The 24,579-nt window shown below is 32.7% G+C and overlaps 1 protein-coding gene across 1 annotated transcript in view; it reads left to right on the forward strand.

Annotated features, from left to right (window-relative positions):
- The first annotated feature begins 3,823 nt into the window (after positions 1-3,823).
- The window catches only part of LOC144970235 (uncharacterized), a 34,680-nt gene continuing 13,924 nt past the window's right edge, over positions 3,824-24,579 (forward strand). Inside the window, exons 1-8 of the mRNA XM_078909670.1 lie at positions 3,824-3,896; positions 13,478-13,662; positions 14,123-14,311; positions 15,276-15,390; positions 15,668-15,785; positions 16,529-16,670; positions 17,181-17,296; positions 23,620-23,798. Coding sequence (XP_078765796.1) covers positions 13,519-13,662; positions 14,123-14,311; positions 15,276-15,390; positions 15,668-15,785; positions 16,529-16,670; positions 17,181-17,296; positions 23,620-23,798 — 1,003 coding nt within the window. The 5' untranslated portion in view covers positions 3,824-3,896; positions 13,478-13,518. The remainder of the gene's footprint in view (positions 3,897-13,477; positions 13,663-14,122; positions 14,312-15,275; positions 15,391-15,667; positions 15,786-16,528; positions 16,671-17,180; positions 17,297-23,619; positions 23,799-24,579) is intronic.

Below are 24,579 nucleotides of genomic sequence, written 5' to 3' on the forward strand. Positions count from 1 at the left end.
TGATGATGATGATGATGATGAAGGAGGAGGCAGAGGAGGAGGAGGAGGAGGAGGAGGAGGAGGAGGAGGAGGAGGAGAACAACAACAGCAACAACAACAACAAAAACAACAACAACAACAGTAACAGCGACAACAGGGGAAATAATAAGAAGGCACTGCCCACAAAACACCAAGGAGACGTCGTTTGTTTCGGCTACAAAGATCTTCCTGCCGCATGACTTCACCCCTGGCTTGTAATGGACGACCATTTTATGTTTTCAAAAAATGGCAACCTTTTTTTATTTATTGTTAGAATGATTTCTTATATTTCCCATTATTTTGTGATAAGGTTGGATCACATTTGAAACTAGAAATTGACCTTTACATTTTTTTTAAAATTGAGCTTTTATATAGAGCAATATCGACTAGAAATGATAGAGATTAAAAGAATTATTATTTATGGCACACACTTGTCATACAAAAAGTTATTTAGATTAGCTAGTATTGTGCGGGCTATGTGGTCTAGTGGTATAATACTCGCTTTCGGATCGTAAGGTCCTGGGTTCGAGCCTCTTTCGCGCATAGTTGAGTCCTTGGACTATTTACTCACATTTTCTCACCATACTCAGGTGTAAAATGAGTACCTTGGCCGTTAACAGCAATTTCTTTGTAGGAAAAAAATGTAATTTCGCATAACAGGCGTCATGTCTCGTTCTACATGTTTCGTGTTGCTGTTGGTCAGGGACCCTTTGTAAAGCGCTTTGAGCACGTTTAGTGGATATTGCTCTATATAAAAGCTCATGATTTAGTTGTGTTATTAACCATTTAATTGTCATGCTTTGGAAAAAAAAAACTATTTTAAAAAAAAATTGGCCACAAAACTCGTCCTTCAAATATTCAAATATTGATCGATTAAAATGACCTTCATTTTGGCAAAAACTCTCAAACCTGGGACCACGCGAGGGATAGTCAGGGTTTGCAATAAGAACACAGTCTTCGGTACTGTTCTTACTCTAATTGTTTAAGATGCTGTACCAACTTCCATTGACTGAGTTGAGAGTGGAGGGTCAGCGATGGTCAGCGATGACGAATTCCTGACCCACTTTTTATTTTTTTTCTCAATTTCAGAATTAATCATATTGGTCACAATTCTCCCATGAAAAGTTGACTATCTAAACGGTGGACTGAAAATGATAACAGCTTCTTGGTCTTCGCATTTGGGATCACAACAGTGAATAGAACACTCGACTCTAAAGGAAATACACTGTTTTCAAACCCGTGTAGAATTGTATCGAGAGAAAAAAATCCCAGCTGTAACTGGGTAGCTGGGTCTGGTATATTTTCGGAAACCACTTTGCGATATACTAGCATCCTATCCAAAAAAAAAATATAGCAATAATTTGATTTGGAAAGCTGATATTTTCAAAAATGTCTTCTTTTGTGAATTAAACAGGAGAGTTTGACGACCATGGACATTAATGTGGTATCTCCTGACCCAAGAGCCACAGCTCATCAGTTTCTGGATATCGATATTGTCCGAGTATATTGTTTACTTCATGTTTTTCGATGTTTATATCTACGTATTTATTTCTAAAAACTTCCTTTCTTAGTTCGAACGAACAATTAAATGCGATTTTTACGACCTGGCATTCACATCTTTCCCCCGATAATGAGACCCACACGTCGCTTGATTTTTGCCAAAGGAATATTTGTCAGATTGGACATGGTAGTAATAGGTAATATGCTTTGGTGTGAAATAAATACCAAAGTGACAAATTAAGGCGCAGATATTGGTGTAGGATAAAGATGTGATTGAAAGTGTATGAGACAGTGCCAAAGAAGAGAAAAATATCTCCAAATGATCAGGAGGGGGATCGAACCTCATACATAGTCGGGACAGGCTGTTGTTGTTGTTGTTGTCGTTGTTGTTGTTGTTGTTATTATTATTATTATTATTATTATTATTATTATTATTATTATTATAATTATTATTATTATTATTATTATTATTATTATTAATGATAATAATAAGAATGATAATGATGATGATAATAATAATAATAATGATAATAATAATAATAATAATAATAATAATAATAATAATAAAAATAATAATAAAAATAATAATAATAATGATAATAATAATAATAATAATAATAATAATAATAATAATAATAATAATAATAATAATAATAATAATAATAATAATAATAATAATAATAATAATAATAATAATAATAATACTAATAATAAACATAACATAACATGTGGTATAGGGCAAAATAGGATAAGATCCTTTGAATGCCCTTAATATTAATTAGTAATGCCATAAATCTATTGGTTAAATATTACAATAACGATACACGTGGTAAAGATAGTATTTCAACTTAAATGTAATCATGTGGTGTACAAACATATATCTTTAACCGTGACATGCAAAGCGCACACACAACCACACACACACACACACACACACACACACACACACACATATATACACATACACACGCGTATAGAAGATAACCATAATAATATAATAATGCATAATATATACATACAAGATTGAAAGCCATGTCAACAGCAGAGCAAACAAGTATTATTCGTCATATATAAATCTCCCATCATATAATTCCCTGTCTACTAACACCTTGAAATAATCCATAGATTTTGCATTCTTTGTTTCAAATTTCAAACAGTTCCATTTCTGAACAATACGAATACCGAACCAGTTTTGTCTTATGTTTGTTTTGCATCTAGAGACAAAAATCTTAAACTTGTCCCCTCTAGTAAAAGTAATATTAGAATATGAAAAAAAATCAGAAAAGTCTATCCTATCCAGACCATGTACCAATCTATAAACCTGAATTAAATCCCCACGAATTCTTCTATATTTCAAACTGGGTAAGTCAAGAAATTCTAATCTTTCCTTATAAGATAAATACTGTATTGTATAAATTTTTTTGGTAGCTCTCCTCTGTACACTTTAATAATAAGAATGATGATGATGATGATGATAATAATAATAATAATAATGATAATAATAATAATAATAATAATAATAATAATAATAATAATAATAATAATAATAATAATAATAATAATAATAATAATAATAATAATAATAATAATAATAATAATAATAATAATAATACCTAATAATAATAATACGGAAATATTACTTCTATACTGCTATTTATTTTAACAAATGGAAATGGAAATCTGAACAATAGTGCTGGGATTACCCGCCCAAATCATTACCCGGGTAATACCCGGGTAGTGGTCTGATTACCCGGGTACCCGCCGGTACCCGTGGCAGGAGTGACTTTTTGTGGGGGGGGGGGGGGGGGGGTCTTTTTTATTTTTTTATTTTTTTAATTAATTTATTATTTGTTACAACAAATGAAGCGAAACTGAAGTAAGAAACAAAGATAATTAACTACAATGAAAAAAAATAATAATAAATAAAATAAAAATACCTGAGATTCCTTTAAAAGATAAGAACTAATATAATATAGTCTTAACCTATTGATTCCAAAATTGAATCAAATGTGTGTTAACAAATAAAACAAAAAGATCAATGTAATTGAACAATACAGTAGGAAAATCTTTTGAAAAAATTTCATGTAAATGTAAATATGTAAATAAAATTATATTATTTCCAATTTTTGTTCAAAAATATTAAAACCGCCAAAAATTATCACTCTCAGTTCGGTTTCCATTTGTTGTATCGGGTACCCGTTACCCGCCCCTTTTACCCGAGTACCCGGTTTAACTTTATTACCCGCGGGTACTCGCGGGTACCCGGGTACCCGCCCAGCCCTACTGCTGAACTGCTAGGCTGAACAAATCAAATCATTCGAATAGGTAGTGAGTGACGTGATCACGCTGCAGTTATTTTGTTGACCATGCTACTTTGGGTTTGTTGTGCTGATATTTATTTAATTTTTCCCTTGATGCTATTTAACTTTTTGATAATCAGAACGTTCACTGAGCAGCTTAAGTTTGTGGTCTAGGGGATGATCCAATGCACGACAATACAGTATTTGTTGGGAGGCTTTCCGAAAGCTCACTCACACTCACTCTTCCATCCATAAGAGGGATTATTTTGGGTGGCGTTTTTATGCACCTCCGTTGGAGGTGTACAAAAACGCACCGTTTTTATGCACCTCCGTTGGTGGTGATGGTAAATTAATGAAAATGTTGCTGCATACGTCCATGAGTAGGCACTTAAATGAAAATTCAGTTTTCAAATGACAGTATAAAATCTGGTTTACTATGATGCAGTATACCATCCCGATGATAAAACCGTTTGAATTTTGTCTCTAGGTTATATAGAAGCAGAGTTATTCAATTTTTTATGCCCTAAAAACACCAAAAAATTACTATAGGAATCAGTCTGAAATTGGGCACCAGCTGACTGAAAATACGAAAGGGGATTCCCCTGAAACACTGTGACGTCACGAGGCTAGGAGCCAATGACCAACGCTGACCACGGCAGTCCAAGCTGAAATGGCGTTACTTTGGTAGATTTTGAAATGAGTGTGATTTTATGGAATGCTCAAAGGGTATCCTGGAAGCAGTTTTGAAAGTTGAAAATGGTATCATTGGAAAGGAAAATGATTGAATTTTATGATTATTTATGTTTTAAGGGGATTTTTTCATGAATGATGATAAACGGCTTGATTTTCTTACCCACTACAATTAAGCTATCTTTCCATTACAATATCTTCTAAATGAATTTAAGGAGGGAAATGGTAATTGTACCAAATGATAGGGCGTTCAATGCCCTTTATTTTGGTATTTAATTTATCCAATTCTGTAAATAAATACCAGAGATATCTCAATTTAACCAAGCCGTGGTTTTAGCCTGCAGCTCACAAACGATAACTAGCGGTCACACAGGTGAATGGGAGAACTGTGACACAGATTTAGCCATTCATTTAAGTGCCTACCATGAGGTTTAAATAGTTTTTGATTGTAGTTTAGCACGCTGTAGTGATTATTGATCTAAGTTTATACAATTAGGCAGTTTAGTGAGCAGCAGCATTGGCAGTCAAATTTTGACCCAACTCGCCCATAGGAAAGTTGTGACTGAAAATTGCCGTTTGCGTTTTGGGGGGTTCAATTAAAGATGCATAACTTCGTTATAAAGAAGAATATCGCAGATATTTTGGTATCATTATTTTCGTCTTTCAATTTCCTTTTAAATGGTGCCAATTAAGGAAAAATCCATTAATAATTCCAGAAGTTATATGATGTTAAAATTTGGCAATTTTCAAATGCATTTATTTTTTTATTTACCGCGTGTGTTTTTAAAATTTAAACGCTTGTTTTTAGAATAGCATCTAAACTTTATTCATGCCAAATTTCAGGGCTCTATATCGATGCGCAGACACCTTTTAACTCTGCGCCGAAATGCCTTGTTTACATTATCTTCTCATCATGGCTGCCGGGCGATATCGATATCCATATCGATATTTTAAATTTAGTTATGTATTATGTTAAATTTAGTCCATAATATTTTCAGTACTATTATTTACTATGTTTTTATTTTGAATACATACTTTCCAACTTTATTTATAGGCATTTTACAGTTTTTGTTTTAAAAGTTCGTATATTTCTTCTGTTTGTGAAATTCGATATTAATAATATCGATATTTTAAAATTACCAATTGCTTTAATTTTATTTTATTTTACTTTGCCATCAAGTCATCAAGTTTCTTTCCCATATGTTTAGGTATGTTTATCATTTGTATCCATATTTTAAAGGCCTTAGCCTTAATAATTATTATGGTAAGAAGTTCTATTTGTTTTGACACCCCCATACATTGAGAGAGAAGGGGGGGGGGGGGGGGGATAAAATTATATTAATTGTCAGTTCAAATGATGTAATAGCAATAAACCCAAAGTGGTTTAGCAGAATTTTTTAAAGTATTAAAAGCCAGAACTTTCCTTCTAATCATAATAGGGAATCTGTTTCAATTTATTTGAACTTTTTCAATCTACCATTTTATTTATATGCAATTAAATTGCCATAGGTAAAAATAAACTCATTATGTCATTACACAACATGTTTATATCTTTTCATTTAAATACTCTCAAGCCCTTTTTTATTCTCTATGTATTAATTAAAAGAGGGTAATTATTTGCAATTGTTTCAGTGAGATATTGGGGATAAATCCAAAAGTGATAGAGCAAATTCTTTTTTACGTCTAGCCGAGTTTTTGATTATGTAACATTTGCGTCATATTATGTATAATGTGTTAATTTGAAATGTTTATCTTCCTCTTTATTAATGTAAATGCATTGTCCTCGATAAGACGAACATTTTGGTATACAATATATGATAAGAACTCCATATTGACTGTTTTAACCATTTTTTATTAACATCACGCGTTTTCGGTCACAACTTTGCAATGGTAATTTTGGGGTAAAAATGGTCTGAAATTTCAGACTTTGAACTGCCGTAACTCCATTTCTAATCAAGATAGAAACAAAATTCAAACTGTTTTGTAATCTGTGTTGCCAGCTCTTTCATATGACATTGGTTTCAAGTGTGTGAGGTACATTTAGAATTTCTATTAAACTCCCTAATACAATGATAATAAATTAAAGAATGATAATAAATTAAAGAATGATAGGGAAATTCCACGAAAATGTCACCCGAAGGGGTGTTTTACAAATCCTTAATAACATATTAAAATTTGGTACCAATTTGTTGGAAAATCATTCAGGATTATGAATATAAGGATATTTCGTGCATATTTGTGGTACAGGATGCTTATTGTAGCTTTATGTAAGGGCATCCCCTATTTGAAGAATGAAAAGAATATTTTCTCAATATTATAAATCTTGCAACTTCTACAAAATTATAGCCACCTTTGCTTTTGTTTATTGATATTAAAACAATTATAAGTATCAGAAACCTATATAAACATTCAAATTTACGATTTAAATGAAATGTTGTCCTCATCGGTCGTTTTAATGACCTTGGGAAATTGTATGTCAGTCCGTTACCATTAAAACAGTATCTTTTCATCTACGAAAGATGTGATTGTTGTACAGACTCACTATTTCAGATTTTCTGTTCTTACATGAATGGCTTTAGCACTGTAAGATAATTTTTCAAGAAATTTATCATTTAAGGTACTTTTGTTGGGTAACGGACTGACATTTTTTAGGGTAACGGACTGACAGTAACAGACTAATTCTATTTTAATTCAAAGACAATATATAAAAGTTGTTTTTTTTAAGTCTCAAGAGTAATGTCCACTCCAATGTGTTTCAACTGATCAGGCAGCCATTTTATAAACATTTGGATCATAACATTTCAAACATTGGCCTTCAACATCAAGCCTGCTATTTTTCAATAGGTAAGTTGAATCTTTTAAAGCTTGTGAATCTTTTGATCACTTGAAGATTTTTGCTATGTTTGAATTGAGGGAAAAACACTGTTTATTATTCTATAATATCCTTATGACAATGGAGCCAGTAGTAGTCTTCTGTTAAAGGGGCAAGAAGCCATGGGAGCAAAAAAAAAAAAAAGAAATCAAACATTTAAATTAATGTGGAAAGCTTTTGAGTCACTGAGGCTTTAAATGTAGTGGGTCAGCAAGCTGTTTAGCTGTGTATAATGTCAATATTTTAGTTGTTACAAAGTAATGTGATACAAGTTAGAAATGAGTTTTATTTTCTTAGTTTTGCTGTATTATTTTTAAGAAAACAAGATTTGCTTTTTATTCCTATTTGACTTTCATAGCTTATGATGTAATTTCGCTCAATTTTCTTTATTCACAGGTTCAAGATGCCTACTCTATCCATGGTTCAAATTATTAAGAAAGACTGAAAACTGATGGACGTTACATTGTTTAGGAAAAAGATAGGCAACAAAAGCAGGAGTCTCAAAGAAAACTTGAAAATGATTGTAAAGGACGCTTAAAAGAAATAACTGGATTTTTCAAGCAAAATAGAAAAAAAAAAAAGAGAAAAGCTGATCAATCTACAACTCCAAAAGAAAGTAAACCAAGCACACCTAAATCCACATCTCCTCACATTTCAGCACAGGAAAGTAAACTACTGAATTCAACTTTGAGTCTACAATCCTCCCAAAAATTTTTTTTTTAAAATTAAACTATGCCTGTACTACTAAGGGCATCCATCAACCAATGGTTTTTGAAATATTTTAATCATGGAAATGGGCATTCAAGATGAAATAAAATAATTTTATCTAAAATTTCTATTTGGACAAGAAGTACTCTTGGCGAGCACCAAGGGAAAAAGATTTCATAATTGTGAGAGATGAAAAAAAAGAAAGGACGAAAATTCAAAAAAGTTTCCTGTAAAAAAAAAACCCTGAAAAAGTGGTTGTCGATTGTTAGTGAATTTCATCCAGGAATCAAAATTGGCTTAAGTTTATTCTGCTCCCTCAGAATCTCAGAATGTACTTCTAAGAGAAACCCCACAATCTGCATAGGAAAATTGTAACAATCAAGGATCAAGGATAAAATGGTCCAAATGAAATTTTTGTAGACCTTTCTCAGATCTTATAACTGGCTTTCTGGTCAAAAGCAGATGAGGAAGAGATTGACAGCCAATACATTTTCTATCGCCCAGTTTGCCTTGATGGTCATGGCCTATTGACAATTCCTAAGCTTGAGGAATCAAGATGAAATACAGAATAAAAATTAAGCTTCAAAAATAAGAACCAAAAGAATGTTAAACCTTCCCCAGTTTTAAAGTCCTTTCATATCTACATTTTTTAAAAATGATAATTTAATTTCATAGTTGAAATAAAGTTCCCGTTTGACTTTGACAGAATAGATTTCAACTCTACGAATCATTATTTCATTATTTCATTTTTAAAAAAGCAAAGTTGGGATTGAGGTAATCAGATGTCACCCATCGAGTTACTCATCATGCCCAATGTAGCTTGACATCAATATAAGGAAGAGTATTGGTTTGATCAATCACACTGGGTATTCAGTGTTGCTCATAATTACATAATGTGTTCTTTGCTCTGGATTTTATGGAGTAACCGTTATTCTGAGTAATAAAATTCAGAGGTATCAGTCCGTTACCATCCATTTGTCAGTCCGTTACCGACACTTTTTCTAAGCCTGCAGATTCAAATTTTGGACAATCTTTTAAATATTGCTAGTGGGTTGTAGAACAACATCTCGTGGTTACTATAAAAGAACTTATTTGTTACTGGAAGGTTTAACTTCAGAAAGTTTGATCCATCTACATATAAAATTGAAAAAGATGGATTTTCTGATGTCAGTCCGTTACCAACATTATAATGTCAAAAAAATTCAAGTTGATAAAGATTCATCTTAATCCTTTTGATATATGATAAGGGCGGACATGATACATGTCCATGGGAAATATTAGCTCCATACAATAAATACATTGCATTTCAGAGCACGAAATGTATGCATTTTTTGTCTGATTTGTCAGTCCGTTACCCGTGGAATTTCCCGATAACAATAATTTTAAAAATCACAAGTACAAAGGAACATGGTACATAAATACTGATCTCAAGTAGGCCTAAATAAATGATTTTAGAAAAGTTTTTGAAAAACATGATAAAAAGTTTTTGAAAAACAAAAGAAAAAAATAAAAAACAAACAAAAAGTTTCTCAGTAAAGTAAACTTTAAAAAAAAAATGTCTATGATGGGAATCGAACCTAGTACGTTCAAGGTTAGAGTCTGACAGCTTGTCCACTACGCTACTGAGCCACCTGACTGTTCATCACATTTAATTTATGTCTTTCTAAAACATTATTTTACTTTCAATGCAACTTCTATTTTCTGATTTTATATGTCGAATTTTAAAATGATTATTATTTTTATATAAATTTATTGACAAAAACATCCTACAGATGTCACAATATAACTTTCGCCATGTCCAAATACAGAAACACAATATCATTGATGAAATTGGGTGGGATGCGCATGCGTGACGGAGGTGTATAAAAACGATCCATTAAGATACACTGTCAACAGAGGTGCATAAAAACACTACGATTATTTTGATGGGGTAAATTTAAAAAGGTGGCGTTTTTATGCACCTCCATTGGAGGTGTACAAAAACGCCCCGTTTTTATGCACCTCCGTTGGCGGTGATGGTAAATTATTGAAAATGTTGCTGCATACGTCCTTGAGGTTTAAATAGTTTTAGATTGTAGTTTAGCACGCTGCGTAGTGATTACTGGTGTACGTTTATACAATGATAATGAATTAAAGAATAATAACAATAATTTAAAAAATCAAAAGTAAAAAGAAACACGGCAGTCAAATACTGATCTCAAATAAATAAATAATTTTAGAAAATTAAAATCAAAGTTTTTAAAAACATGATAAAACGTTTTTGAAAAAAAAAAGAAAAAAAAAAAAAGCAAACAAGAATAAAGTAAATAAAAAAAATGTCTACAATGGGAATCGAACCCGGTACTTTCAAGGTTTGAGTCTGACAGCTTGTCCACTGCACTACGGAGCCACCTGACTGTTCATCACATTTAATAAGGTCTTTCTAAAACGTTATTTTACCTTCAATACTTCCATTTTCTGTTTTTTTTTAATTTCGATTTTTTAAATTATTATTATTATTATTATTATTATATAAATTTATTAACAAAATCATCCTACAGATGTCACAATATAACTTTGAAATTAGGTGGGATGCGCATGCGTGACGGAGGTGTATAAAAACGACCCGTCAGCAAAGGTGCATAAAAAACTATGATTTAAAAAGTTGGGGCTAGGTTTTTGTGGGGGAACCGAAAGAAAGTACGGGGAAAAAATGGAATTATCCAGGGAGCACTTTCACCTGGGAATTATCGTATTGGTCTGTTTTCCAGTTTTCACTCCATCTCTGCTCTACTCTTCTTTCAATTTCTTGTGTCCACGTCTCACGTCAAGCTTCAGATCTGAAAGTGAAAGAGAAGGTGAATTAGTGGAATCTGAAAGAGATGCATTGTCATTAGTAGCTGTAAGAGAAGACATAGTAATCATAATATGATTAGTAACAATATATACATATGAACAATCACTATTCAAAGTGAACTTGAAACTAAAGGTCTTCAGTTGTAGGTCTAATAAGCAACGTTTTTGCGTAAATTATTCTTTGAAGTTTTGAAATCTCCATTAAATTGGTATGAATGGTCTGGATATAGTTGAAATAGACTTTAAAATGCTTCTATATGATGACAAATTGAATAAATAAACACATGACAAAAGATCAACAAATTGAAAGAAGACTGGGGATGTAGGAGCTTTCGGAAAACCTCCCCAATATTTTGACAATTTATTATGATACCTTACTTTTAGAGCTAGGATAAACGGTTTCAAAGTTATGATAATTTTACTATTTAAAATTTACGGTTGAAATACTAAGCCCAATTGTAATGGCAAAATCACAAAATCTGTGACTTGAGACTGGGCATTCCCCCACTGGACGGCCTCTCGATAAGCTGACTACTGATTTAATGGGACTTTAACTTTAGCATGGAGAATGGAAAAAAGAGAGTTGGTCACTGGCTGCCTTCAATCTTGATGAAATTTGTCATAGACATAGTTCATAGTAATAATAGAAGGCTTGTCAGAATCGACAGAATGTGTCTTTGCGTTCGAATCCTGGTTCCGCCACTTGTCTTTTTTTTTTTTTTGCAAATAATGAATGTCCCTCCACCCCAACCCCCTCCCCCACCCTTTTTTTTTCTTTTAAATCTTTTTCTCTCAGTTTTCTGGTTCCTTTGTATTAATAGCAGGTACTGTGGTAAAAACAATTCAAATTGGGTTTAGCTCAACTCAATGAAAACTATTCATTCATAGTTTCATAGTGAAATGAATTATCATGCCTTTTCTTTTCTTTTTTTTGCTCTCTCAATTTTTAGAAAAATTACAAAAGTTTTAAAATAATGTAATTTTTATCAAATGATAACTTTTTACATAATGTGCCTACATTGATTTCAATCACACTCACACCAAAAGAAAGCTTGATCTCTGCTCTTTAAAATGATGCCAGATCCGTTCAGATAATGTGAAAAATAATTCAACAATGATTATGTGAAATTGTATTATTCAAATTTTAACCCAAACTAGCACTTCACTTTTCCAATGGCTAATTGGCACCTGTCAAAAAGCTGGAAGCCGACTACCTATATCAGTAACTCCCTCAACTGCAATTCAACATGAATTCATCAATATAAGACTCCAGGGTTGTTGAATGCACTCTTCCAGTGTAGCTCTTGAATCGTTTCACGTTCTTCCAATTGCATTCGACTATATTTGTGCAAGACCCTGAGACTTGACCTACAAATTTCTGATCGTGGATCACCACAAGAAGTAAAAGATGCTGATATGCAGTTACTTCTATCTAGTACTACTACTACCACAACAGGCAAATTGTCAGTTTTAGCCTGCAAATCCGTTTGAGCGAAGTATTGATCCTGGAGCACTGTTTCTTTAAATAATTGTTTGACTGTATTGGCCTCAATATGTCACAATATGGGGCAACAGAACTTAACTCATTACATTGTTAGAAAAATCTAATTGCACTTTCTTCATCCTTTGAAATGAATACTAAGCAGAGAGCCATTTATGGAATTAAAATAATAATAAGGCTAAAATGGCTAATTAATAACCTTAACAGAAAAGGGAAATTGTTAGATCACGAAAAATACAATGAAACCAATAAAATAGGTGAAGGAACATGTCGAAGGAGACAAATGGGAATATTTAGACAAGCTAGCATTAGGAGCAGTGGAAATGGAGCCAAACATAAACATGTAATAACTTTACACAATCTTTTATAGATTATCAGGCAAATATTTAAAAAAAACACCAGTAAAAATAGATAGCTTTGTTGTTAGAGATCAGTAGCAGAGAGATAAATGGATTGAATATTTCGAGTCATATCTACCTCAAAATAGATGTCTACCAAGTTACCTGGAAGATGTTCCAGAATCTAAGGAGTAACAGACCTCACATTCGAGTGCGTTGCACCCAAAAAAAAACAACCCATTGACTTTGTAAAGCCATAGCTATATTGGCTGCATGGGAAGGACAAATGATACAGAGGAATAGAAAATGGAAGCTATAGGAAGGTTGTGGACTGCGAGAAGGGGGGGGGGGGGGGGGCAACATTATTCAGCTCTATGGGGAATTCTATCTACAAAAATCTGATGGAAGCAAATACATGCAACTGATCCGCATCCAGGACTAAAACAAAAAGGGATAGCAATTCAATTACAGCGTAGAGCACACCACAGGCAGCTGGAATAGTTTGGAAATGGAATGTATATTCATGACTAAGTGGAATGCTCGGTGCTAGTTCCTGATTGGTGCCAACTATAAATCTAATTACAATAGCAATAGGTGTGAAATAAGTACTGTCAGTATTCTATGATGATGGTGATGGTTTTTCTTATTCTTCTTCATATTATTATTATGACTACTACTATTAATAATATATAATATTTTTTCTTTCTAATAACAGGGTTTCTCAATGTCAGAGGTTGAACGCTGCATTTTTGGTCCATGATGGCTAAAAACTTCCACCACAAAGTTACAATAGGGAAAAACGCTAATGGAAATTGTCTTCAGCTTGAGGCTGCCAAAGTTGTCAAAGATATCAACTTGAAAAAAGGCTCAAGTATAAAGCCATCTAATTACAATTATGAGGTATTACAATTTTTCTAACGTTGTTGTATATTTATTGATAGCAATGCAATTACTTTTTATACCTTTTAAGTTACAGCCCCTTTCAGAGTTTTATCACCTTTCATTAAACGAAACAGTGCGACATGTCAATTTTTACGTATAATATATTACAGTATTTTAATTTATGTGCAAAGTATTTTTTAAAAATTCATATGTCGGTGAAAAGCCTTACTTAAAGGGCTTATTGATTTTAAATCAGATTTTATTAAGATTTATACATCATTATTTTATTTATTTTAATTATTACTTTTATATTTTGTTGTCATTGTTAATAGTTGTTGTTATCTATAAACGATGTATGCATAATATGAATTTTTACAGACAATAAATAATGTATTCAGTCATTCATTCATTCATTTTGCTGTTTTAAAATAATATATTTTTATTTGATACGCTGGCCTTTATCATTGAAACATTTCAGAACCACTCCAAGTTGTTTGCCCTTGCAAATGGAAGTGTAAAATATCAGGTGGTTTTGACAGAAATCCTGAAAAGTAGTGGCTCTCAGTTGCTGTATGAACAACTCATCGGGAATGACATTGACTTGGCTGTTGTCCTTCTCTACCAACACTTTGTCGGGACTGATTTTGAGTGTGCCCAATGCTTCAGGGTGAGAATGCTACAATGTTACAATGGGATTTTAACAAACTGAAACATGAGCTGTTTATCATATAATATATTAAACTCTAAAATAATTTTTTTTTCATGATAAAATTGAGTTGATTGTAACTAAGAACATGAACTCAAATATGAAGATATTCCAAAGCAGAGCAAGGGCAAAGTTATCTAAGATTTCAGTTCACTAAAGCAGGAAAATATCAAGAAAACAATTCATATATAATCCCATAAATATAATTTTTGAATGTTTGTTGTTGTTACTGAATATTGTCCTAGCAATAAGTCTCTGTGTCAATCCTCCAACTCAATGCTGTCCTCATTTTGTTTGCACTCATGCTATTATTTTATGCCAGACTAAGTATCTTGACCAATGTTAATCAGGAAGATCTGATGAGAACTAGATTTTATTCCCCAATATTTCATCAAAATAGCTGAATATCATCATCTTTTTGTGACGAATGATACAAAAATCACGCTTTTGTCTTATTACACTTATCATTCATAGTCGGTTTAATCCTGCTGAATCAAAGCAATGTGGATTGTCCCAACTTGGATGATTTAAATGATGGATTGCAGAGACTTATCACAGTTGATTAAAACATTTATCTGCTTTCACCATGAAATTAAGGAAACCACAAGTACAAAGTCAGGTGCTAAGACAAGTCAACTGCATTTCACAAAAGAGCAGTTATAAATGAGTGTTTAAAAAAAATAAAAAAAGTCATTGTGAGCCATATGGCCCATGGATCAAGAGTTAATTATAGATTCTGTGGTATTAGTTTTGCCGTAGTGATTGTTTGCTACTTTGGATTGGAAGCTAGTCTGTTGCCAAGAGGTTTCTGCCTGATCTAACAGACCTAGCAACCCAATCACTGCTAAGGATTTAGGATATTTTTTATTCTGTATGGATAAGACCTTCACTTCCTTACAAATTTACTTTTGATATTTTATGGCAGGAAATTATTAAGAAACATAGTGCCTTGATTGATGCTGCTCATGAAGCGTTCTTGCAAGATAATGATGCCTTGTCTTTGCCAGATCTTCTGTTTGGAAACTTAAGGCAAAAGAGAGGTATGTTTGTGTTTCTTATTATTAGAGCATGTTCATCGGTGATGAAGCGATGTTTTCAGATTTTATTTGTATTAATGTATTCCACAGCAGTAAGATTTTATTATTAAATAAATGTTGTGTACTTCAATGACATTTTTTTAATGTTAATGGGATCATCAAGAAGGGTAAAGAATAAATTATTTTCTTTTTGAAATGAAGATGTTTATAGCTAATTTATGTAAAAAAGGACATATTTCAAAGTTTTGTTTAAATATAATCATATTGATTTAAATCTCAGATCCTCCAACTCTCCCTGGGTATGCCAGAGTGAACCTGATTAAATGCACTGTATTGGAGGTTGTAGACAGATTATGCGAGGATGGCTGGCAATACACTGGGTGTCTACATGTTTACAGGTGAACTTCAATATTTGCAAAACGAATTTAGATAAATTCCTGTTCGAATCTTATCCACTATTCGTGAGCTTTTAACTGACTTCTGTAAAACTGTTGTTACTTAATGGAATATGCCTCGGGGGTCTGAGCTTGGGGGCTGCAAAAATAAGTTGAGCATTATTATTATTATCACTATCCTCTTCACCATCATAATCATTACTATTATAATTATTAACATTGTTATTCTTACTCTTTCTCTCTCTCTCTCTCTAAAACCACGTGATGAACTCAAACATCTTCAAATATTCATTTGCACCCTGCAGTATCAAAGACTGGAACACTCTTCCCGAATCATTTGTGAACACAACAGATTTATCACATTCAACAACTGTCTCTGCCCTCGAATACAAATACTCAAAATTGAGTCGACTTCAATTAACATTCAGATTCAGATTCATACAAGCTACATTAACATTTTTTTTTTTCAATATCTTTTTTTTTTTACAGTAAGCACGGTGATTATAAAAACATAACCTTACTATTAATTCTGTCTGGTTAAAAAAAAAAATAATTAAACGGCAACCAAATAAGCAGGCATACAGATGAAAATCTTCACAAATAATGGGCACCAGATAGAATTTGTAAAGAAATTTTTTTTTATATGAAAAGCAGTGATACAAGCAAAACGTTCATTCAGGCATTCTTATTGAAACCGTTGCATAAGTCAAATTAAAAGGATTGAAATATATTTATTTTTTCTCCAGATTCAAGGAGGATGTGTCGGCTTTAAGCGAGCATCAATTTGGTTTGGATCCTTTATTGGATGATGTTTTGATTTTCCCATCTAGCACAGACCTAAACACGAATGTGATGGTGTCAGATGGTACTCTTGTCTTACAGGATAGGGTAAAGACTTTGAGATATTTAAATGAGCTGGAATGGTCTAAAGATTAAAATTGTGCCCAACTTTGACATAATTGAACTGTATAATTAATGATAGAAGGGATGACTACTTCTAATTTAGTAAGCGCTCACCTCTCAAGCAAAGAGTTAATTCCTGGGTTTGATTGACATTTTTTATTTCTTTTATATCCGCACAGCACTAATTGAGTATAGGTCTCTTTGCCACGTATGTGGTCCTGTATTTTTTTGGAGATTTTGCGCTTTAGAATAATTACAAAATTGTCTTCATACAAGTATGTAGCAATCAGCTCTAGCCAAATTTTTTTTTTTTTTTTTAAATCAGACACTGGTTTAATTAGAATTTTTAATTAAGTGACTCACAATTGAAAACAGAGGTCTGGGATATTTGAATTGTGTTATGAATTTATTTCACATTTGTATCTCTTGATTATATCGTCCCTTTGCATGTGATATGCTTTATGTTTACATCAGTCTTCTTTCTCTCTATACCAGGCTGGCTGTATTCCTGCACATGTGTTAAATCCTCCACCTGGCTCAGTGGTGCTAGACTGTTGTGCTGTTCCTGGTCATAAGACCAATCATCTTGCCTCTCTGATGAGGAATCAAGGGTAGGCCTGTCAACTCTTGAGAAAATTTTTTACTTTTAGAGAATAAAATAATTGTGGATTAGTTTGCTTCTTGTGTTGTAAAATTTGAATTTAAAGTTCAAACTATTATATTTACAACAAAGTTTTGGGGACAAGGACATTCAGTTTATATTGTCCATTATTACTATCCTCAAAATCGATTAAGTCTTTTGTCATATATCCAAACTTGAATAGACTTTTCATGCTGTAGACCATTTAACTTAGGTACTCCAAGATTAGATATACTGAGGTTTGGGTCCCGTTATATTAGATCTCATTATGGACTATAAGGTGCTGTTGCTATTGTTGGTGAGATTCTTCCCTCCCCCTCTCCCACCCCTCCAAAGAAAGAAATGTGAATTTTTATTTTCCACTTTGAGTGGTTATGCCCTGGTGAATATTTCTGTCTTTAACTGTTGTTGAAAATTGTTCTGATATGTCCTTGTCTTCGTTTATGCTTATTTTATTCCACAGGCAAACTGCCATTATGCTGAATTCCTTATTGAATGCTATTTTAATTATGAAATTCTTATAAGGGATGCTTAATAGAAATTTATAAATAAATAACAAAATTGAGCAAGCTCTTGTAGGGAGAAGGGGACATTCGAGTCATTATAAGTAAGCTTTACTTACACATTCTTTTGGAGCTTGTGCAGTATATAAGGCATAAGATAAGTAATAAAACTTTTAATTTGATATTAAAATCGATTGGATAACAATGAAACTTTTCCATGACGGGAGTCATGCGCTCACTTTTTCTAGAGATAGATTGATCAAAATCGCTGCCTTACTTTGTCCTTTTGGTTTGTATAAGTCTTAGTTTATGGATGTCACAGTAAAGGTTGTTCACAATTATCTTATTAAATTTTATTTTATTAAGAACTGAATTCATCTCACTCCAGTTATATTTCGGTAGGCTTAGATAAACTTTACCTTCTAATATTAGATCGTCTTTCCTTTTATAGCCTTCCCTCGAATTAATTTCTAATTAGTGAATACTTTTCGTTCTACACTCTGTCACGTAGCCACTTATTATAAAAGCTGATGGGTCTAACATTTGACACTCACTTTCTCTCCACAATCTATGCCGGACGGCCAGTCGCTCTATTCCTATATATATACTGGAAGATTTTTATCTTTTGGGACTTTGTAGATATTATATCTACACCATTAAGACGCCGGAGCTTTTAACTTTGATTGTATAATCTTCAAGGATCAAACCCGAGCCCGCTGTCAAAGGACTACACAATAACCTCTTACCAATTGCCTGGAAGTGGAATTTTACGAGTCCGATCCTGTTATCAGAGGAATAGATCATCCAAGCCCATCAACTGCCTGGAAACGTAAACTTATGAACCTGACATATTATCATAAGTTACGTAAAATATTCATATCTCTATTTGTAACTGCCACGATCACTGTTTATCTCTTTTAATTAAATTTCATCATTATTTTTATTTCATTGTAAACAAATCGTTAATTGTTTTTCATTTATAGTAACTAGTAAATTCTGGGGCCTCATTCTACATATATCTTTATGCATAGTCGAGTAGCTCTTTACTCACTTGAGACCATGACATTTTGGAGGGGACACATATAAAGAATTGAATTTATTTAGTTACTTATATCTATTTCATCTAACTTTAAAGTTTAAATTGTAAAACTCTTAATTGCTCCACTTGATCATATTTTAATTGAACTCCCTATTTACAGGATTAATTTTTTTTTTCTTTTTCATTTCTTCATTTAAATGGAATAGCAATTTATCCATTCATTCTTTCATTCAAATTGAATAGCATTTTATTGATTCATTCCTTCATTCATTTATTCATTTATAAATTATTCATTCATTAATTGTTCATTCATTTATTTATTCATTCATTCATTCATCCATTCATTCGTTTATTCACTCATTTATCCAATCATTCATACATTTATTCCTCCCTTCATTCTTTCATTCATACATTATCCATTCATTCATTCATCTATTCACTCAGTTTTTCATTCATTCCTTGTCCACTTTGTTATTATATCACTCATTTCATTTTGTTGTTTGCCTCATTCATGAATTGTTTTCAATATGTTTACATTCCATAACGATTCATTCACCTATCAACCAATCACTCAGTGTTGTGAACACATTTTGTAACTATTGTAAATCTTACGATATTTTATTGTTTTGTATTTCAGACATCACTATTGTTTATCACAATGATTTGTAATCACATTGCCATCATGTTGTTCATCACAATGATTTGTAATCACAATCTTTCATTTGTTATTGTCACCCATTCATATACCTACGTTAATATAAACATTTCCATGTCTAGTTAATAAATAATTTAATTTTTAATAGCGGGTGGTTGGATGGGAGCATCACCCTTGAATCATATACCCATGATGTTCGCATGGGTGTACGATCCGATAGTGATGTCGTTTCTTCTCTTTACTAGCCTATCCTGCTTCTTTGGTTTGTGATTGTATTTTTGACAGGGGATATTTTTTTTCCTGTAAATCCTCTGCCTGTTTGTTCTTGGTTATTTATAATTTAGCTTATGATATCTTTAGGTTATGCTTTTGATTGACATTTGTACTATTTTTGTTAGATTGCTTGTTTTTTTGTTTCAGCGGTCTCTCATATAACCTCAATTGTGTTGGAAGAGACCTAAAGCAACAAACAAACAAAAAAAAAAATAATTTAATTGTAGCACAAATCATAACAATGGATTAATGCTAGAGTATCATGATAGTAAATTTACTTCCGTTTGTAAAATCTATCTTTCCCATAATGGTTAAAGAGTATATTTTAAACGTGGGTGGGGGGGTGTCACAGTAAAGGTTGTTCACAATTATCTTATTAAATTTTATTTTATTAAGAACCGAATTCATCTCACTCCAGTTATATTTCGGTAGGCTTAGATAAACTTTACCTTCTAATATTAGATCGTCTTTCCTTTTATAGCCTTCCCTCGAATTAATTTCTAATTAGTGAATACTTTTCGTTCTACACTCTGTCACGTAGCCACTTATTATAAAAGCTGATGGGTCTAACATTTGACACTCACTTTCTCTCCACAATCTATGCCGGACGGCCAGTCGCTCTATTCCTATATATATACTGGAAGATTTTTATCTTTTGGGACTTTGTAGATATTATATCTACACCATTAAGACGCCGGAGCTTTTAACTTTGATTGTATAATCTTCAAGGATCAAACCCGAGCCCGCTGTCAAAGGACTACACAATAACCTCTTACCAATTGCCTGGAAGTGGAATTTTACGAGTCCGATCCTGTTATCAGAGGAATAGATCATCCAAGCCCATCAACTGCCTGGAAACGTAAACTTATGAACCTGACATATTATCATAAGTTACGTAAAATATTCATATCTCTATTTGTAACTGCCACGATCACTGTTTATCTCTTTTAATTAAATTTCATCATTATTTTTATTTCATTGTAAACAAATCGTTAATTGTTTTTCATTTATAGTAACTAGTAAATTCTGGGGCCTCATTCTACATATATCTTTATGCATAGTCGAGTAGCTCTTTACTCACTTGAGACCATGACAATGGACAACTAGCCAAAAAGGAGTTGAACTTTTATTCTATGGTTTATTCACAACTGATATTGCCCTTCTACCCAATGGTTCAAACATTGCTAAATAACATTCAAGTAAATAGTGGTATAAAGAAGAACATAGTTCATACTAATAATCACAAAGAATTCTTCCTAGTTTGATTGTCGAATCAAAGCCTTACTACAGGGTAGGGTTTTTTTTTACCTCCCATAGTTGGCAGGGAGTTTCTTGATGCTTTCTATCTGTGTCTTGGAATGAGATTACTTGGTTTTGACCTGGCTTGTGGCCTTTGGCTAGGAAGGGAAACTATCAAGTGTATATAGGTAAAGTTTTGGGAGATGATATTGTAAATCATCTCTCTGTTATTAGACCTGTAATTTCTCAGTCAATTAACTGAAATCAGTCAAATTCAAATATTTTTGAAAAAGAAATAAATAAATGGAGAAAGAAAGAAAGAATTCATGAATCGTAGTCGAATGACCGTGGAGTAATTAGGAATGTTCCACAGCGCTACGCATAGCTCAAGGGCCATTTATATTTATAATAATAATAATAATAATAATAATAGATCTTTATTGTCCACAAATATGGCAATTTGTCATTTAGTTACACTTGTCATAACGTTATATGATAACTATAACATTGAACAGACACCTCACTCCTACCCATTCTCTCTCTCTCTCTCTCTCTCTCTCTCTCTCTCTCTCTCTCTCTCTCTCTCTCTCTCTCTCTTCCTCTCTTTCTTTCACGCATGCGACATACACAACATCAACATTTTCATTTCATTTTCAATTCGTTACATTCTTGGCAATTCAACACCAAATATTATCATCATTATCAATTGGTCACTTCATCTAGCCTAACATTAAACAAATTAATCAGTCAATCAGTCAACGCATCAATCCTTGGTTTTGCTGTACCATATGAAATATTCAAATTTTTATTGCTGATGGAACGAACGTTGATTTATACTTGTTAGTTCCACATTTAATCTGACAAAAACTTCTCCAGATGGCAAAATATCAAATTCATGGTATAAAATATGTTTTTTTATTGTTGGTAATTGAGAATGCTTTCCTTTCTATTGTTTTTCCATGAATTCTTTCTACTTCATCAACAGGATGGTTTATTATTTTTGATGCCTCTTTGTAATTCTAAATCATCATACAATGCTTTATATAATATTAAGCGAAGGATAGGTCTTCAATCAACAAATCGCGAAATAAGATGAAATTAGTGGTGCACTTTTGTGTCGGAAGTAAACAAGGCCGCCGCCATTTCGATTTCCTTGAGACAAAAACATTGATACGAACGATTTTTCCGAGGATTTGAAGCAGAACTCTAAACGTTAAAGTTTGAAGTACATACCATTCATTAATACGAACAATCATACAACGTTTAATACGTAAATGAGTGAAACGTTGCCATGAAACAAATAAATATCAAAAGAATTCATCACATAGGTGTAACTGTGGATCGCTATTCAGCGCCGCCATTTTGAAAAAAAAAAAAAAAAATATATATAAAAAATATATATATAAAAAATATATTGCCAAGGCTAAGCAACGGTTCTTAGAATTTTCATGTCTGAACACACCCCAGTGTATTTTCACACAGCCTTCGTGAAATTATCTTTTCACTTTCCAAACCTGTCGTGATCCCAATTGTAGCCAATTTTAACTGAGCCGCTGAGTGATAAATTTCACTGTTTCATCTAAGCCAAAATTGACCACATTTACTTGGTAGAACCTAAAAGTATGAAAAAGTTTAATGCGAAAACCGGAAGTGCGTTATGAAGATACCTTCAAATCGAAAGTTATATGATTGCTACAAGCACATTTCGATTGCCTTGTGTTTTGTTAACAAACTGGTTGACCGTTTCTTCACTAATGTGGGTATCTAATTATAAGAAACAATTGTAAGTAGCCTAATTAATTCCCACGTAAATTAGTTTTCTGCCATTGTTTTGCTCAGGTGAGCTTGCTGTTTACTATTCATCTCGATTCTTTGGATTTTTCTGATACGATACAAAGAGTTTCAGCGAGGTTCAGTTTCAGTCTCAGTCAATTTTTATAGAGCTCATTTACAGGTCTATGTTATGTACTTATATATATATATATATATTATTTTTGAATATATAACGATCTGTTAGCATTTGACTGTATTCCTCTTACTCTTAGTGGGTTCATGTGCTTGTGTCTGGATGAGACTTAAGCGATGTCATACTAAGTACATTGAAAGTGTGCTCTTGGAATCTATATTTGTACCATTCCTCTTTGTCCTCTTTTTTTCTCATGTCCTTCTAATTCTAATTGTAAATCTAAAATGTTTTGACCATCCTATTGTCTTCTTTTTTTACTGGGGCTGGAGTGACTTAAATGTGTTGCTGGCAGCGAAAAACCTTTTAAAATAAAACAAACAAAAAAAACCTTGCTAGGTGCCCTCTCAATTTTCTTCTTTTCTTTTTCAAAATTGTTTGCGATGATCTCTGATTTAGAATGAATTAATTTGATGTCTCTCTGCGCTTTGTTATAGTTAATAGACTTCCAGTTAGGTGATTAAATCTCACTCAAGTCCCTCAAACAAACTGTAAATGTGACAGATTACACATAGCAGTTTTGTGTGTTGGAGCAATTCATCTGGGAGGCAGATCTGGTGAGTATTTTAACTGAATGCATAGCACCAATATCATTATTTTCTCTTTTTATTTCTTTCTCCAGTCGAGTGATTGCCTTAGATCGAAATGCCAAGGGATTAGATAAAATGAAGTCCATTCATCAGTCAACTGGTGTCAAGTGTGTGGATACAGTTGCTCAAAACTTCCTTACTTTGTCATTGGACAGCAAAGAAGTGTCTGACATCACCATGATCCTTTTGGATCCTCCTTGCAATGCCAAAGGTATTACAGTCCTAGAAGGGAAATACATTGTGTAGAGAATCCCTCAGGGTTGGGAGAGAACATTTCTTGGCGCTCTTTTTTATACTAGTTGTTCATTTCAAGTAGCTTTGTGTATTATATCTGGTTGCTAGGCCCTGTCTGGGGTCTCTTAATGAGAGGGAAACTGGCAGATGTTTTGTTGGAGATATTTTTATTCATGTTAATCTATGATGAGTTATTTGTTATTAGTGTATACAGTCATGTACAAAAGTATTTGCGCACAGACATAATATATTAAAAATTTGTTGTTGTCAATATGCCCAATAAGGCCCTCTTTAAACCAAGCCATCAAAAACTACTGCAAGATGAGATAGATCATAAATAATTCCCATTTTTTCTGTCTCTGACCATGCCAGATAGTTTTATTTATTTATTTATTTTTTTCATTCTATATAACGGATTGCCTACTACTGAAATAGAGATGGATATTTAGAAGAAAAAATGCTGTATGCGACAATAAATTGTCAATCTATCTAAAATTGGATGAAAACAATTAGAAGCAAGGAGAAATTTCTCCAATGCCATAGCTAGATATCAGAAGACATTACTACTAAAAGTTCCAACATAGAATACCAAGAAAATAATCTCTTTACAAAATAATGCTGTTTTAATCAGATGGGTGAAAGAAGAAAGCATTTTACTGATGAACATTAGGAGCACAACAGCTAATATCAAACTATAAGATGTGATTTACAATGGTCGTATAAGGCTCTAAAAACAAACAAAAAACTTTACACTTCAA

The sequence above is a fragment of the Berghia stephanieae genome, chromosome 4, assembly GCF_034508935.2.
Source record: "Berghia stephanieae isolate SIO BIC M18660-M18661 chromosome 4, UCSD_Bste_1.3, whole genome shotgun sequence".
NCBI lineage: Eukaryota > Metazoa > Mollusca > Gastropoda > Nudibranchia > Aeolidiidae > Berghia > Berghia stephanieae.